The following is a 13,978-nucleotide window of genomic DNA, read 5'->3' as shown; positions in this document are numbered from 1 at the left end:
TACAGGAAACTAAAAGAAATGAAATCCATAAAGATTTGAGTCTTTTAAGAAAAAGCTGCAAGCAATGATTTTGCAATAAAATTTATAAACAGCAATACGGGAAACTGATTTTTAAGTGGTTTATATGAGCTATGTATTTGAGATAAAGTTACGTTTACATTTCATTGAGAATTCTTTAAAAAATTTTATTGATATACACTCATATTAATACAGAAAATTGAGTCCTTTAAGATTCAGCAGTTGCTTTTCCCTGTGGGAAGCTATATACCAGCAAACTTCTAAACAATGTCCAATGTTGAACATGTCCCTTTGTCACTGAACCAAACTTGGGTCCAATATACTGACACCAGGTTGTGGTGAAGGAAAGTACAGCATTTATTGCAGGGCACCAAGCAAGGAGTCCAGGTAGCTAGTGCTCAGAAGCACCAAACTCCCTGATGGCTTTCAGGGAGAGGTTTTTAAAAACAGGGTGAGGGAGAGGAATTGTGGGTGCATGATTAGCTTTTGGAACTCTGACTGACTGGTGTTGGGGTAACTGGGAGTCAACATGATCAACCTCCTGGTTGCAAACAGTCTGGGTCTACCTGCTTTTGAGCAGCATAGTTAACTTTTTCCACCTGATGGGGGTTATCAGTATCTGCAAAACAGCTCAAAGAATGTGGCTAAGAATATTATCTACAGCCCTTGAGGAGGAACTAAAGGTCCTTGACTTGTTTAATGGCTAAACTATAATTATTGGTCTAGCTTGACGGTTTTTCTTTCATTTTGCATCTTCTCACTTTTCTGATTAAATATACTCTTTGGAACTTGGGGAAGGCCTAGGAGGCTAAAGTTTTTCTACAGACAAGAGGCAGGTGGAGGACATGGAGTGGAGAGGTCTGTTCCAGGAAGGCCCCACAGAGTCCTGCTCAGTTACGCTCTACCCGTCTGATGACCTCCTCTATTCTCAGAAAGACTGAGAAGAAAATGAAGGAATAGAGAGGGTTCTTAAAACTAGATATAACCTTTCCATTATTTTACTCATCCATCTATCCACCTACGGTTCTAAGCAGACAGGACGGCGTGGGGAATCTCACATTTAATAAGTGGTCATACCTGTTCTTGGAGAGCTTATCTAGGCAGAGAAGAGGTAAGAGGCAAGGTTGTGATACAGGAAGATACAGGTCCCAGGTTAGACCCCATGCTACCCACTTCTACCACAGCCACCACTGTAACCAGCCAAGTCCCAGCTGCCCCATCCATTGCCTGTTCTATTGCAGGAGCTCCGCTATACTCTCCTGCTTCCACTTTTGGATCCCTAAAATCTGTTCTCCAGACAGCAACCAAAGTGATATTTTACAAATGTAAAAGGAGACCAGAATCCTCCAGTGTTGCTCCATAACCTTTGGGGGAGAGGTCCTTATCACAGGCTGCAAGATCCCATGTGACCTGGCCTTGGTTTCTCCTTGAAACCAGCTGGCACTGCTGTGGATCACTCTGCTTTAGCCCCACTGGCTTCCCGGCACCTCTTTGAACTTGTTAAGCACCCTCTTTTGCTTGAGGGCCACTTCACTGGCTGTTTTCTGCCTGAAATGCTCTTCCAGGAGATGGCCAGATGCTTTGCTCTCTGACTTCATTTAGTTCTGCTTTCGTGTCACCTCATAAGAGATGGCATCCTATTGAAAAAACGTATGCTCAGCTCCTCTGCTCCTTTACCCTGCATTGTTTTTTTTTTCCAGAATACTTACCACTACTTCACATTATATTAATGGTTTTCATTGTCTCCCTCTCCTCACTGTATTAGAAACTCCAGAATTGCAGGAACACTCTGTTTTCTTCTTTGCTGTACTGAAGTATTTAGAATAGCACCTGGTTCACAGTACATAATCAGTAGATATGTTGCATAAATGAATGAAATCCACATTTTGATCCTAAGTACTAAGTCTCATGGAAATATCCTGTACTCCCTCCATTGCTAGGACTGTGGCTAAGAATACAGTGTAAGTGAAGCTTGTTTTCATTCATTTTTTATACCCTTGCTCCCTGACTTGCCAATTAATGCCAATAGCTTCTTTGGGTGCCTGTATCTTACCATGATGTTTCAGCCTGTTGGCCATCTCTCTTGTTAAAAACACTTTCCCATCTCATCCCATTTTTTTCCCTCCTAACTATCCATCTCTAGTTTTCTAGCACCAGATTATGTGGTCCTGCCTTTATATGGCTGTGAATCTCCAAGGCCTGTGGCTCAGGTAAGTCAGGCAGCGTTTCTAACGTGGTGCTGGGAAACGGTATGCCTGCCTTCTGAGTGTCATGGGAGAGTAGCTCCACGCTCTGGCTTCCCTGCAGAGCACTTCACAGATACAGGAGTCTGTGTTATAGAGAAAGATTATAGGAGAGATGTTGGTGTTTTACTGTTTAATTTTGGCAAAGAAACATTTGAAGTCCAAAAGGGTGATCCAGTTACACAGCTTACTTGGGAACAGATTTGTCTGTCCAGAAATAGAGGAAGTTGAAGTTCTGGATGAGGTTAAAGGGGTTCGAGAGGTTTGAAAGAGCCAGGCTTACTCAGAACCCAGCAGTCTGTTTGTGGGTTATAGATCTACACTGGAAGTCTAAGCAGATAGATCAGAGAGTGTGGCTGCGAAGTATGTCTGACCCCACGTCGTCCCTGGTTTAATTAACCCAGGGAGCCTCATCTCACTCTAGGGTTCTGCTGAGAGATTGGCTGTAATGATGGATAGGGACTGCCAGCTACAAGCGTAAAACTGCTTCCCGCATCAGGTTCCACGGTCATGGAGTAAGGCAATATTTTACTAATTTTGCTTGGCTTTTTTCCCCTCCAGTGTTTTGCTAAGGTTTACTTACCAGAAATGTATCATGAAAGAAACTTCAGTGGCTTCTTTTTTACTTTACAAAGATTAATGATATGGGTTCCTTCATTGTCATTGATTCTTAAAAAAGTTGACTAGGACAGTTTGTTATGATGGCTCATTCTTTTCTCTTGTTTGCTGACTGTTTTCTTTGGCAGCTTCACGTTGGTCCAAATAACTTTTTGCTAACGTGTTACTGTTATGTATAGTCATTTATTTTTTTCATTTTCATTTTATTCCTCCAAGTTTTATACCTTATAAATAGTGCAGCTTACTTTGGCAACCAGGATTTTCAGTGCTATCTCACCATCAAAGATGTGCTGATATTACAAAACCTGTATAGAGGGTCTCTAAAATGGAAAATTGTATTCTTATTTTTCTCCCTCCCTCTCTCACGCTCTCCCTCTCTCGCCCCTGCTTTTTCCCCATCTCTTCCCATCTCCCCAACTCTTTTTTATTTTTTTTACTTCTAGTTACATGGCTTAGCATTCTTAGTATATAAAAAAGATCCTACGATCTCCATCTGTATATTGTTAATATGCATTTATGCTTATCTTTGGTAGATGTTTATGTGTATCATCTAAAATAGTATGATACGTATTTATTTTTAGAACCAAATGTCCTGGGTGATCAGGTGTGGGGTTTGTGAGCACTCTGTATCTCACAAAACATCATACGTATTGGGCTCCAGATGCTGGCTTTTCCCTTGATTTTCCTTCCAGACCTTCCAAATCACCACCTCTTAGAGACAGAGCAGGGTATCAAACACTTAGAGAGATGTTTAAGATAGCCCTACAAAAGTGAACATACTAACTACAGGACAACACAGACTGTTGATGCAATAAAATGATGTCACAAATTAAGAACTGGAAAATGACACTGTGATGATTAATGGCAGCAAATTTTTTTGTGTCTTGAGAATGGATTGAGCGTACACCACCCCTACCCTGTAAACTGATACATAATTGGCACATTTCTGCATTATACATAAAATCCCATACATAAACACTAATTTTCAGAAGAAAATATATTCCTTTCAAGTAAATGGTGGTAAATACCATCTAAAGGAAAACAGGAATGTTCTTCTAAATCGCCAAGCTTTTTCCTTGTGCAATTTTAATGAAGCATTTTTATTCGGGTAGTAAAATATTTTTGCTTCTCATTGTAAATTCACAGATAAAATTTTGTACAAAATTATTATATTGCAGTTTGGAAAACTAATTAAATGTTTTATTTTGTGAATGTAATGAGCTAGTTAAATCTTTGTTGCCAAAATTAAAAATGTAGGAGGATGGATGGCTGAATAAAGTTTGAGTCATTCATAGCACATGAGATAAATGCAGTTTTGGGAACGTGGTCTACTGCTGAGTTGAAGATGCTTTGGGAGAATTAAAGATAGTCTGAAGTATATTTTTGAATTTGATATTATAATCTCTTACATCAGTATTTGGTACATGGTAGTTAGGATGTAATTAGTTTATTTGAAATATATCCTTGTAATAGATGATTACACATTATGAGAGGAATATATGAAGACATGAGAAAAACAGGCAGATGGATTTTGGAAAATAACAGCTCACTTTCAATAGAATCATCTAAGTGGTAATAACTACTCAGAATATAGCTGAGCGCCTACAAGCATGAAACAAGGCTCACAAGAAGATAAAGTATGATATTAGTCTATCCACAAAATGTATTTCTATGACATAAAATGTGTGTTGTTCTATGATTATTCCTTTCTGAGACTATATACTGTTTTCTTAACATGAACTTAACAAGTCTGATTAATTGACTTCCTCTGTGATGGTGGGTCAGTTCACAGTGGGGTTTGCTAGAGGTTCTTACACAAAGCAGGGGAATAGCCTGAATACAGAAGTGCGTGTGTGTGTGTGTACCACATCTTTATCTGTTCATCTGTTGATGGGCACTTATGTTACTTCTGTATCTTGGCTGTTATAAATAATGCTGCTATGAACCCTGAGGTGTGTGTATCTTTTCAAATTACTGTTTTCCTTTTCTTCGGATGTATCCCCTCGAGTGGAATTGCTGGAACACCAAGTGGTAGTTCTGTTTTTCATTTTTTAAGGAACGTCCACTCTGTTTCCACAGTGGCTGCACCAGTTTACATTCCCACCAACAATGTATTAGTGTTTCCTTTTCTCCAGATCCTTAACATTTGTTACTTGTGGTAGTTTTGATGATAGCCATTTTGACATGTGTAAAGTATATCTCATTGTGATTTTGACTTGTGTTTATCTGAGGATTAGCGATACTGAGCATCTTTTTCTGTACCTGTTGGCCATCTCTGTCTTGTTAGGACAAATGTCTATTCATATTTTCTGCCCATTTTTTGATTGAGTTCATATTAACCCCTTATCAGTCATTTCACTCACTTACAAATATTTTCTCTCATTCAGTAGGTTGTCTTTTCATTTTGTCAATGGTTTCCTTTGCTGTGCAAAAAGCGTGTAAGTTTAATTAGGTCTTACTCATTTATTTTTTCTTTTGTTTCCTTTGCCTTAGGAGATAGATCCAAAAATATTACTATGATTTATGTCATAGAATGTTCTACCTACATTTTTATCTAGGAGTTTTATGGTTTCCAGTCTTACATTTAGGTCTTTAATCCATTTCAAGTTTATTTTTACATATGGTGTAAGAAAATGTCCTAATTTCATTCTTCTTTACGTAGCTGTCCAGTTTTCCCTTTAGTGACTATTGTGGCTACAGATGATTTTAGTACTTTGTCCTTTAACTTTCCTACTAGCTTTATACATGGTTGATTTACTACATTCACTGTATTTTTTCCTTTACTGAGGAGCTTTTTTTTTTTTTTAAATTTTCATGTTTCTCATTGTGACCTTTTCTTCTTCACTTAAAGAAGTCCCTTTAACATTTCTTGTACAGCTGGTTTGATGGTGCTAAACTCTTAGCTTTTGCTTGTCTGTAAAATTTTAGATCTCTCCATCAAATCTGAATGAAAGCTTTGCCTGGTGGAGGATCCTTGGTTGCAGATTTATCCCTTTCATCACTTGAAATATATCGTGCCACTCCCTTCTGGCCTGTGGAGTTTCTACTAAAAAGTCGGCTGATAGCCTTATGAGATTTCCCTTGTTTCTTTTCCTTTGCTGTCTTTACTGTTCTCTCTTTATCTTCAGTTTTTGCCATTTTCATTACAAAGTGTCTTGCTTTGTTCCTCTTTGGATAGATCCTGTTTGGGACTCTCGGTGCCTCCTGCACTTATTTCCTTTCCCAAGTTAGGGAAGTTTTCATCTATTATGTCTTCACAATCATTCTCTGCCCCTTTCTCTCTCTACTCCTTCTGGGACCCATATAATGTGAATGTTGGTACACTTGATGATGTTCCAGAGATCTCGTAAACTGGCCTTATTTCTTTTTATTCTTTATTTTCTTTTTTTCTGTTCAGCTTCAGTGAGTTCCACTGCTCTATCTTCCAGCTCACTGATCAGTTCCTCTGTATCATTTAATCTACTGTAGATTCCTACTAGTGTATTTTTCACTTCAGTTATTGTGTTACTCATCTCTGTTAAACACTTTTAACTTCTTGCTCTGTTCTTCCATTCTTCTCTTGAATTCTTTAATCATCTTTACAATCATTACCTTGAACTCTTCCTCAGGTAGACTGCCTATCTCCACTTCACTTAATTCTTTTTTCTGGGATTTTATCTTGTTTCTTTATCTGAAACATGTTTCTCTGTCATCTCATTTTGTCTTATTTGCTGTTTTTATTCTGTGTATTTGGTAGGCTGATTGTGTTTCCTGACCTTGGAGAAGTGGCCTTTGTAGGAGACGTCCTGTGCATCTCAGCAGTTCACTTCCCCATGGTCTCCAGGGCAAGAAAGCTCTAGGGATGCCCCTCTGTGGGCTGCATGGGTCCTTCTGTTGTGGCAGGCAGACTGCTGTGGGCAGTCTTGTAGGTGTGGCTGGCCCCCGGTCTAGTTGGTTGCCAGGCCCTGCCTTGCACAGAGGCTGCCAGATGCTGGCTGGCGGGGCAGGGTCATGAGGTGGTATCTATCGAACCAGAGAGGTCCCCATGCAAGAGCTGACTCATGGGTGGGTGAGTTGGGGTCTAGGATATTCTGGGGCTGGTGTCCACCCACCAATGGGTGAAGCCAGGTCTTGGGGCTAGTGCTGGCTGACTAGTGGGCAGTACTAAGACCTGGGGTCTATTTGCAGAGTTCGGGGGTCCCAGGGCTGGTGTCAGACCGCTGGTGTTTGGGGCCAGGTTCTGACACAGCTAGTTGTAGGGTCCTGGGTATCTCGAAGCTTATTTCAGCCCAGGGGATTCTAGGGTTGATGCCTGCTCACTCACAGGTGAGCTGAGTTCTGGGGGCTCTGGCTGAGGGCCCTAGGAGTCCCAGGTCTAGTGCCTGCACACTGGTGTGTGGGGCTGGATCCTGGGCCCTCTGGTTAGCAGAGCAGTGTTCAGGGATGGTTGTGGACTCGGGCTCTTAAGGCATCCTATCTGCTGGTGGGTAGGGCTGTGCCTCTGCCCAATTTGTTGCTTGGTCTGAGGCATCCCAGCACTGGTGCCTTCAGGCTAGTGGGTGCTGTAGGGCTGGGTCCCCAGACTAGTACACTGGAGGGAGCATTCCAAAATGGTGCTTGCCAGCACCAGTGTCCACATGGTAGAATGAGCTCCCCAAAATGGCTTTAGCCAGTGTCTCTGCCCCCCGGCTGAGCTCTAGTTGCCTCCTGCCTCAACAGGAGACTCTCCAAGATTGGCATGTGGATCTGACCCAGGCTCCTTTCAGATTACTGCTTCTGCCCTGGGTCCCAAAGTGTGTAAGATTTTGTGTGTGCCCTTTAAGAATGGGGTCTCTATTTCTCACAGCCCTCTGGGTCTCTGGAAAGTAAACCCTGCTGCCTTCAAAGCCAGATGTTCTGGATGCTCATCTTCTTGGCACAGGACCCTGGGGCTGGGAAGCCCGATGTGGGGCTCAGATCCCTCGCTCCTTAGGGAGAACCTCTGCCATAGTAATCGCTCTCTTGTTTGTGGGCTGCCCACCCGGGGCTATGCGTCTTGACTCAGTTAAGATTCTGCCCCTCCCACCCTTCTTGTTGTAGTTCCTTCTTTATATCTTTACCTGTAGATCTTTTCTGGTAGGGTTTGGTCTTTTTCATAAATAGTTATTGTATAAACAGTTGTAATTTTGTTGTGCTGGATAAAAACAGATCAGCTCAGGGCTTCCCACTCGGCCATCGTGGGAATGCTTTCTCTGCACACATTCTTAATATTTAAAGGATTAAAAAATAAAATGTATTCAAAATGAACACATATATATATATATTTATAAAATATATATTTTATTAAAATATATAATTTAAAATAAATTTTTTTACTGAAATTTAGTTGAATTTTAATTTTTAAAGTATGAAATTTTTAATTTTAATTATGTGTGTTTTCGGATAGAGTTCAAATATAGTTTTCAGAAAGTTATTTACTTCTAAAATATTCCAAAATATTTATTAAAATAAGGGCAAATGCAAGTTATTTTAAGTATACTTTTATGTAAATCACTTGAATAAAGGTATAACTTAAATGAGTTAAATCTCATAAATCTAAATTTCAAAAATAAAATCTAGACAAACCTAGAATTCAGAAGCCATCTAGTTGGCAAAGAATCAGTATCAGGCTTCACGTATATACATGGAGAACTACATGTATACAGACTTGGAAAGTAATAGGAATCACGTAATATTCAGGATATTCCCCAGCTAGCATGTGCACCTGTTTTGCATGCTGCCTTGACTCATGAGTGCCTTCAAATGCCTGAATTGGATCCAAAGAAAATGGGTGCTTGTTAATACTTTGTTATGCAGTAATCTATTGTGTTTATGCTATCCAGAGAAAGAAGCTAGTGAGTTACTTTACCCCTTCTCTTACCTAAGTGCTTCCATAGCTTGAATTCCTTCCCATACACCAAAGCTGTACCTGTATCTGTTGGCAGCAATGGCAGCCTGCAAACCTTGGTAGCATTTGGACACAGTCACCTTTTGTTTCTAGGATACAGAACAAAGGATAGTCCAAACTGTTTCTGTGGGGCTTGGAGGGTATTAATAGTAAAAGCAAGTGGTGTGTGAGTCACAAAAGCAGACGTTTAGAGTTCTGGCTTGCTCCTTGCCAGCACCGTGTCGGGTCCCAAGTGACTGAGGAGCCCACAGGCTATTAAGTTTTGAGTTTGTACTTGTGGTATGATGTGTGGGCCTGAGGGCAAGGGTCTTCCTTTATCTGGATTTCAGAGTAGTATGGCATTAAGTTCCTGCCTGTAAGTTTATCAAATAAATGTTTCCTCTTAAGGTATGGAGGGATACTAGACATTTGAAGGGACCAGGGTAGGGGGAGAGCCAACATAGAAAGGGGAAGGAGGGAAATGGATTTGGAGGGACCTGAGGCAAAATATCACCTAATTCATAATTTTGCTTGCGAGTTTGGTCTATATGTTCTAGTTTATTACTCTTGTTTCTGTTAATGTGTTTATGTGTGTGTGAGTGTGTATGCATGTTTTCTCTCTGTTTCTTGGCTCTGAAAATTGTCTTAAATTAATTATTGTTTGGATAATTTGCAAATCTTTGATTTGGGATTGTGTTCCCTCTTGTGTGTTTATCACTGGGATTTAAGTCCCTCTATAGTCGGGTTTTGGAAAGCAGAATGCCCTCAGTGTCCTTATAACAAAGTAATCCCTTCAATTAGTGTGTTCAGCCTGGAATGTAAAGGATGTTTCTACTATGAATCACAGCTCTCGGCTTGAAGGAGAGTCACAGACCTCAGCCAGAAGTTCTCAGATGACAAAGTCAACCTGCAAATAGTTAAGGATATTTGGGGTTTGGTTGTGTCTAGACTTGTAGCCAGAATTGGCCCAGATTTTAATATTGATCAGGGATAAAGGTATTTAATAATAACATTTTTGTGTCTATTCCCCAGTACAGTATGTCCACATGAAAATAACAGTTTTAAGCTAAAGTTTTTGATCAAGAGAGAAAAAAGTCACATACTAGAAAATCTTGCTAAAGAAATGTCAACAAGAAAGTCACAGGTTGCAAAATGAGTTTAGCTCAACTTAAAAGGTAAAGAAGAAACCATCTGGCTTAGGAGTTGGATGTGGTTCCTCTCCTTTTCAACCATCTTAATTCTTTAAGTGTTAAATATCCGGGCCAAAAATGTGGTCTGCTCAGTCACATCTGCAGTATTTCCCAGGGATTGTGCCTTCTAGTTTGATTCATGCTTTATTCATGCTTACAAGTTTTCATTCTTTCTGGCACTTTGCATCAGGCTAAAAGTAGTCAAAGTATGAACACTTGCAGATAAGTAGAAAAATACTGGTACGCTGTCATTCTTTAAGTCACCAGAATTCTCATCTTTTTCAGGAAGGCACATTAGAGCAGTCAGATTATTTCTTATGTCTGTTCTACACAGGACCTAATGATGACTTCTGCATTTTGTAAAATTTCAGGTCTGTCTCTAGCAATTCACTTTGCCTTTCCCTCAGATGTGCTTTTTTCTTCCTTTTTGAAATACTGCTAATAAGAGTCGATTGGAACACAGCATTGTTGGCAAACCAAACTTTATTAAACGTTTGATTTTTATCTGTTATAGAACATGAAAAGCAGAGGTTATGCAAGAGCACCGATTATATGAATTTGCATTTCAAAGTGAAATGGTTTTATAATGAATATGTGCGAGAACTTCCTGCCTTCAAGGATGCCGTTCCTGAGTACTCCTTGTAAGTAGTGATTTTCACCCTCAAGTTTATTCTCAATTCATAGTCCTGTAAAATTACACCTGAATTATGCAGCCCTAAAATCTCTTCACAAAATCTTCATTTGAATGCAGATGTTTCTATTATAAAATTAACATTAAATGATTTGCATGTCTTTGGGAACCACATTTAATTGAATTGTGTTGCCTTTTTCAAGTATGCCTTACTTGGATATTCAACTCAGAGAGAAAGAGATATATAATGCATAATACATAATGGCTTCCATGATGAGATTATTTATTGTAAAAGTGCTTTAGCTCATATTTTGTTGGAAAATGAGGGGTGCCTGTATTTGGCTCTATATAATCAGATTTTCCATTATTTCAAACTGAAAAAAAGTCTTAGAAATTCCTATTTCTAAAACAGAAGTCATTATTAAACAGGTAACATTTTTCGTAAATGCATCTCTATCAAATATATTTGTAATCATACAATCAGATTTCTAAAGTCTGCATTTAATATATATCAGAAGTCTGTTTCATTCTACTGAGGAGGAGGAGGTCTTCCATTCCAAGCACCGTGCCCAGGCTTATGGGACAATGGTGAACAAAATGAAGACCTCACCCTGAAAGGAGCTTATACTCAAGGAGATACTGATAAGTACAAAAATCATGATAAAGCAAGGCAAAGCAAAATAAATACTTGTTCAAGGATCACAAGCGAAATGCAGTGGTGTCTCATAGAAGAGAGACATTACCTATTTGGGAGACTCTACACAATATTTATGGATGGGGTAGCGTTTGATGTAGACTGTGAAAATTTTGTCAGGTTATAACAAGGAAAGGGAGAAAAGCATTAAGATGGAAAATTATGAGCATAATTATAGTGGTAGGAGTATATGGGCTCTGGTCCATGGGAAATAGCATCATTCCAGTGGAGGACAGGGCATTTTTATAAAATGAGTAGAAAGTGATATAGGAAAAGTGATTTTGAACTAGATTATATAAATAAGTACTGTGATGCTTTTACCACTTTCACTAAGCATTGTGGGAGTTGGAAGAGGCAGAGGATAGAGGACGGGGAAGAGATTTAAAAGGTAGTGAGTAATGTGATGATGAGATTAGAACTGCTCATTAATGTAACTTTTCTTATAGTTTATAAGATACACTAGGATACTACGACAACTTAAAAGTTACATAAATAATAGAGACATTCTAGTAAGAATGTAAATAATGAAGATGTGTGGGAGAGAAATTTTGAAGATACAATTTACAGAATTTGTCAACTAAAGATGTATGAGGATATAAAAGAAAAGAAGAGTTAAACATGAAGTATGTGTGCCTAAGTCAGAAAAGAAATTGTGGTGTAAATTACACAATACTTTTCACTAAGCAATAATGAAATGTGGCCTATCTTAACTTGTGGATTACCACTAAAACAGGAAATGGAGACAAATTTATAGCTTTAATTCTACATAAAGGAAAAAAGTCTATACAATCCATAATACAAGTTAGCAGAAGAAATATTTAAAAGCAATTCAAGTCAAAAGAAAATAATATGACTTGGAATAAAAATAAAATGGAAAATTTAAGGAGAAATTACAAAGCTAAAAGTTTGTTTTTGGAAAGACTACAAAAATAAAAAAAAGACTTAGCAAGGCCAATGAAAAAGAAGAGATGTCACAAATTATCACTGTCAGGAAAGGAAATCACTAAAGATCATACAAAGATTAAAAAATAATAAGTGAATATTTATGGTAATACATTTAAAAGCTAGGTAAAATATATAAATTCCTTTAAATACTAAGCTGGCATAGGAAAAAAGGTAAAATCTAAATGGGCCTATAACTGTTTTAAAATTTGAATCTTTAATTAAAAATCATGTCACATTTAAAACTCCAGGTCCAGATGGCTCCAAATGGAATTATTCCAACTGTTTAAGAAAGAAGATCAACAATATTACACAAATATTCCAGAGAAGGCAGGAATATTCTCAAATCATTTTTGAGGTCAGCATATTTTTACTACTAGAACCTACTGAGAACATGAAAAATAAGAATAATTACAGTCCTATTTCCCTCTGAACGTAGTTTAAAAGAAAAACTCGAAATATTAGCCAATAGAATTAAGTGGTTTATAAAAAGGCTAACATGACCAAGGGGAGTTTATCCCCGGAATCTGAGATTAGTTAAACATTTTAAAAGCATGGAATGTAATTCACCTTATTTAAAGAATGAGGGAGAAAATCTTTACAGTCATTACACTAGACACACAATAATAATTAGGTAAAACAGAACATCAGTTTATTATTAAAATCTCTTAGCAAGTTAGGAATAGAAGGGACCTATCTTAAACCTAATAAATGACGCCCTGCCTTCCAAAAAATAACTATACAAACATTATACTTATGAATAAACTTTTGTAAACTTCACGAATGAGACTGATTGATAGCTAGTAACATCACTTTTTCTTAACATTGTACTAGAAATCCTAGCCAGTACAATGAGACAAGAAAAGGGAAAAATATAAAGATTGTAAAATCATTTTACGTATATGTAAATGATGCCATCAGTACATGTATATGATTATGTTTATGTATAATTGTGCATCTAGAGAATCCAAAAGAAACTATTAGGAAAACTAATAGAATTTAAAACGTGAATATAGTAAGTCCATATACAATTTATTTGAATTTCTATATGATAGCCACAATTAGAAAATTACACGTAAGTCGTACCATTTAAATAGCATTAAAACCATGATACACAAATGTGATGAAAGATTGCATGCCCTCTATTCAAGTAACTATAAAAATATTACTAAGAGAATTACTTAAGATGAATTAAATAAAATATACAATGTTCCTAAAAAGATGCATTATTGTAAAGATAGAGTAGTTCTCTCCACATTGACTTACAGATTCAATGCAGTCCCATAAAATGTCCAGCAGCTACTTTTGTGCAAATTGCCAAGTGTATTTTAAAAATGTTCTATATAGAAAGGCAAAGGGCTAAGAATAGCCAAGGCAATCTTGAAGAGGAAATACAAAGCTTGGAGAACTCCACTGTCAGTTATCAAGACATACTCAAAAGTTACAGTTATTAAAACAGTGTGGTGCTGTGCATGACAAATAGACCAATGAAACAAAGTAGGGCAGAGACAAATCCACACGTTGCTGTTACCCGATTTACATCAAAGATGCCAATTCAAGGCAGTAGGGGAAAGAATGATCTTCTAAATAAGTGATGCTAGACAATTACATGTGCATATGGAAAAAAGAACTTTGAAACTTAGACCATTCACAAAACCCAATGGCAGGTGGAATGTAAATCATAAAAAGTTAAAGGTGAGCACCCAGGATCGGTTACTGGAGACTAGTCAGTATAGATGAAAGCCAGATGGTAAAGCA

The 13,978-nt window shown here is 38.0% G+C and overlaps 1 protein-coding gene across 5 annotated transcripts in view; it reads left to right on the top strand.

Moving 5' to 3' along the window:
- Nucleotides 1-13,978, top strand: part of UNC13C (unc-13 homolog C) — a 599,855-nt gene that overhangs the window by 482,695 nt on the left and 103,182 nt on the right. For all 5 annotated transcript variants that reach the window (XM_064485583.1, XM_064485584.1, XM_064485586.1 and 2 more), the window contains one exon: nucleotides 10,468-10,594. In XM_064485583.1, the coding sequence (XP_064341653.1) occupies nucleotides 10,468-10,594 (127 nt within the window). The remainder of the gene's footprint in view (nucleotides 1-10,467; nucleotides 10,595-13,978) is intronic.

The sequence above is a fragment of the Camelus dromedarius genome, chromosome 5, assembly GCF_036321535.1.
Source record: "Camelus dromedarius isolate mCamDro1 chromosome 5, mCamDro1.pat, whole genome shotgun sequence".
Lineage (NCBI taxonomy): Eukaryota > Metazoa > Chordata > Mammalia > Artiodactyla > Camelidae > Camelus > Camelus dromedarius.
Note: the sequence above shows the minus strand (reverse complement) of the source record. Positions and strands in the feature narration are given on the sequence as shown.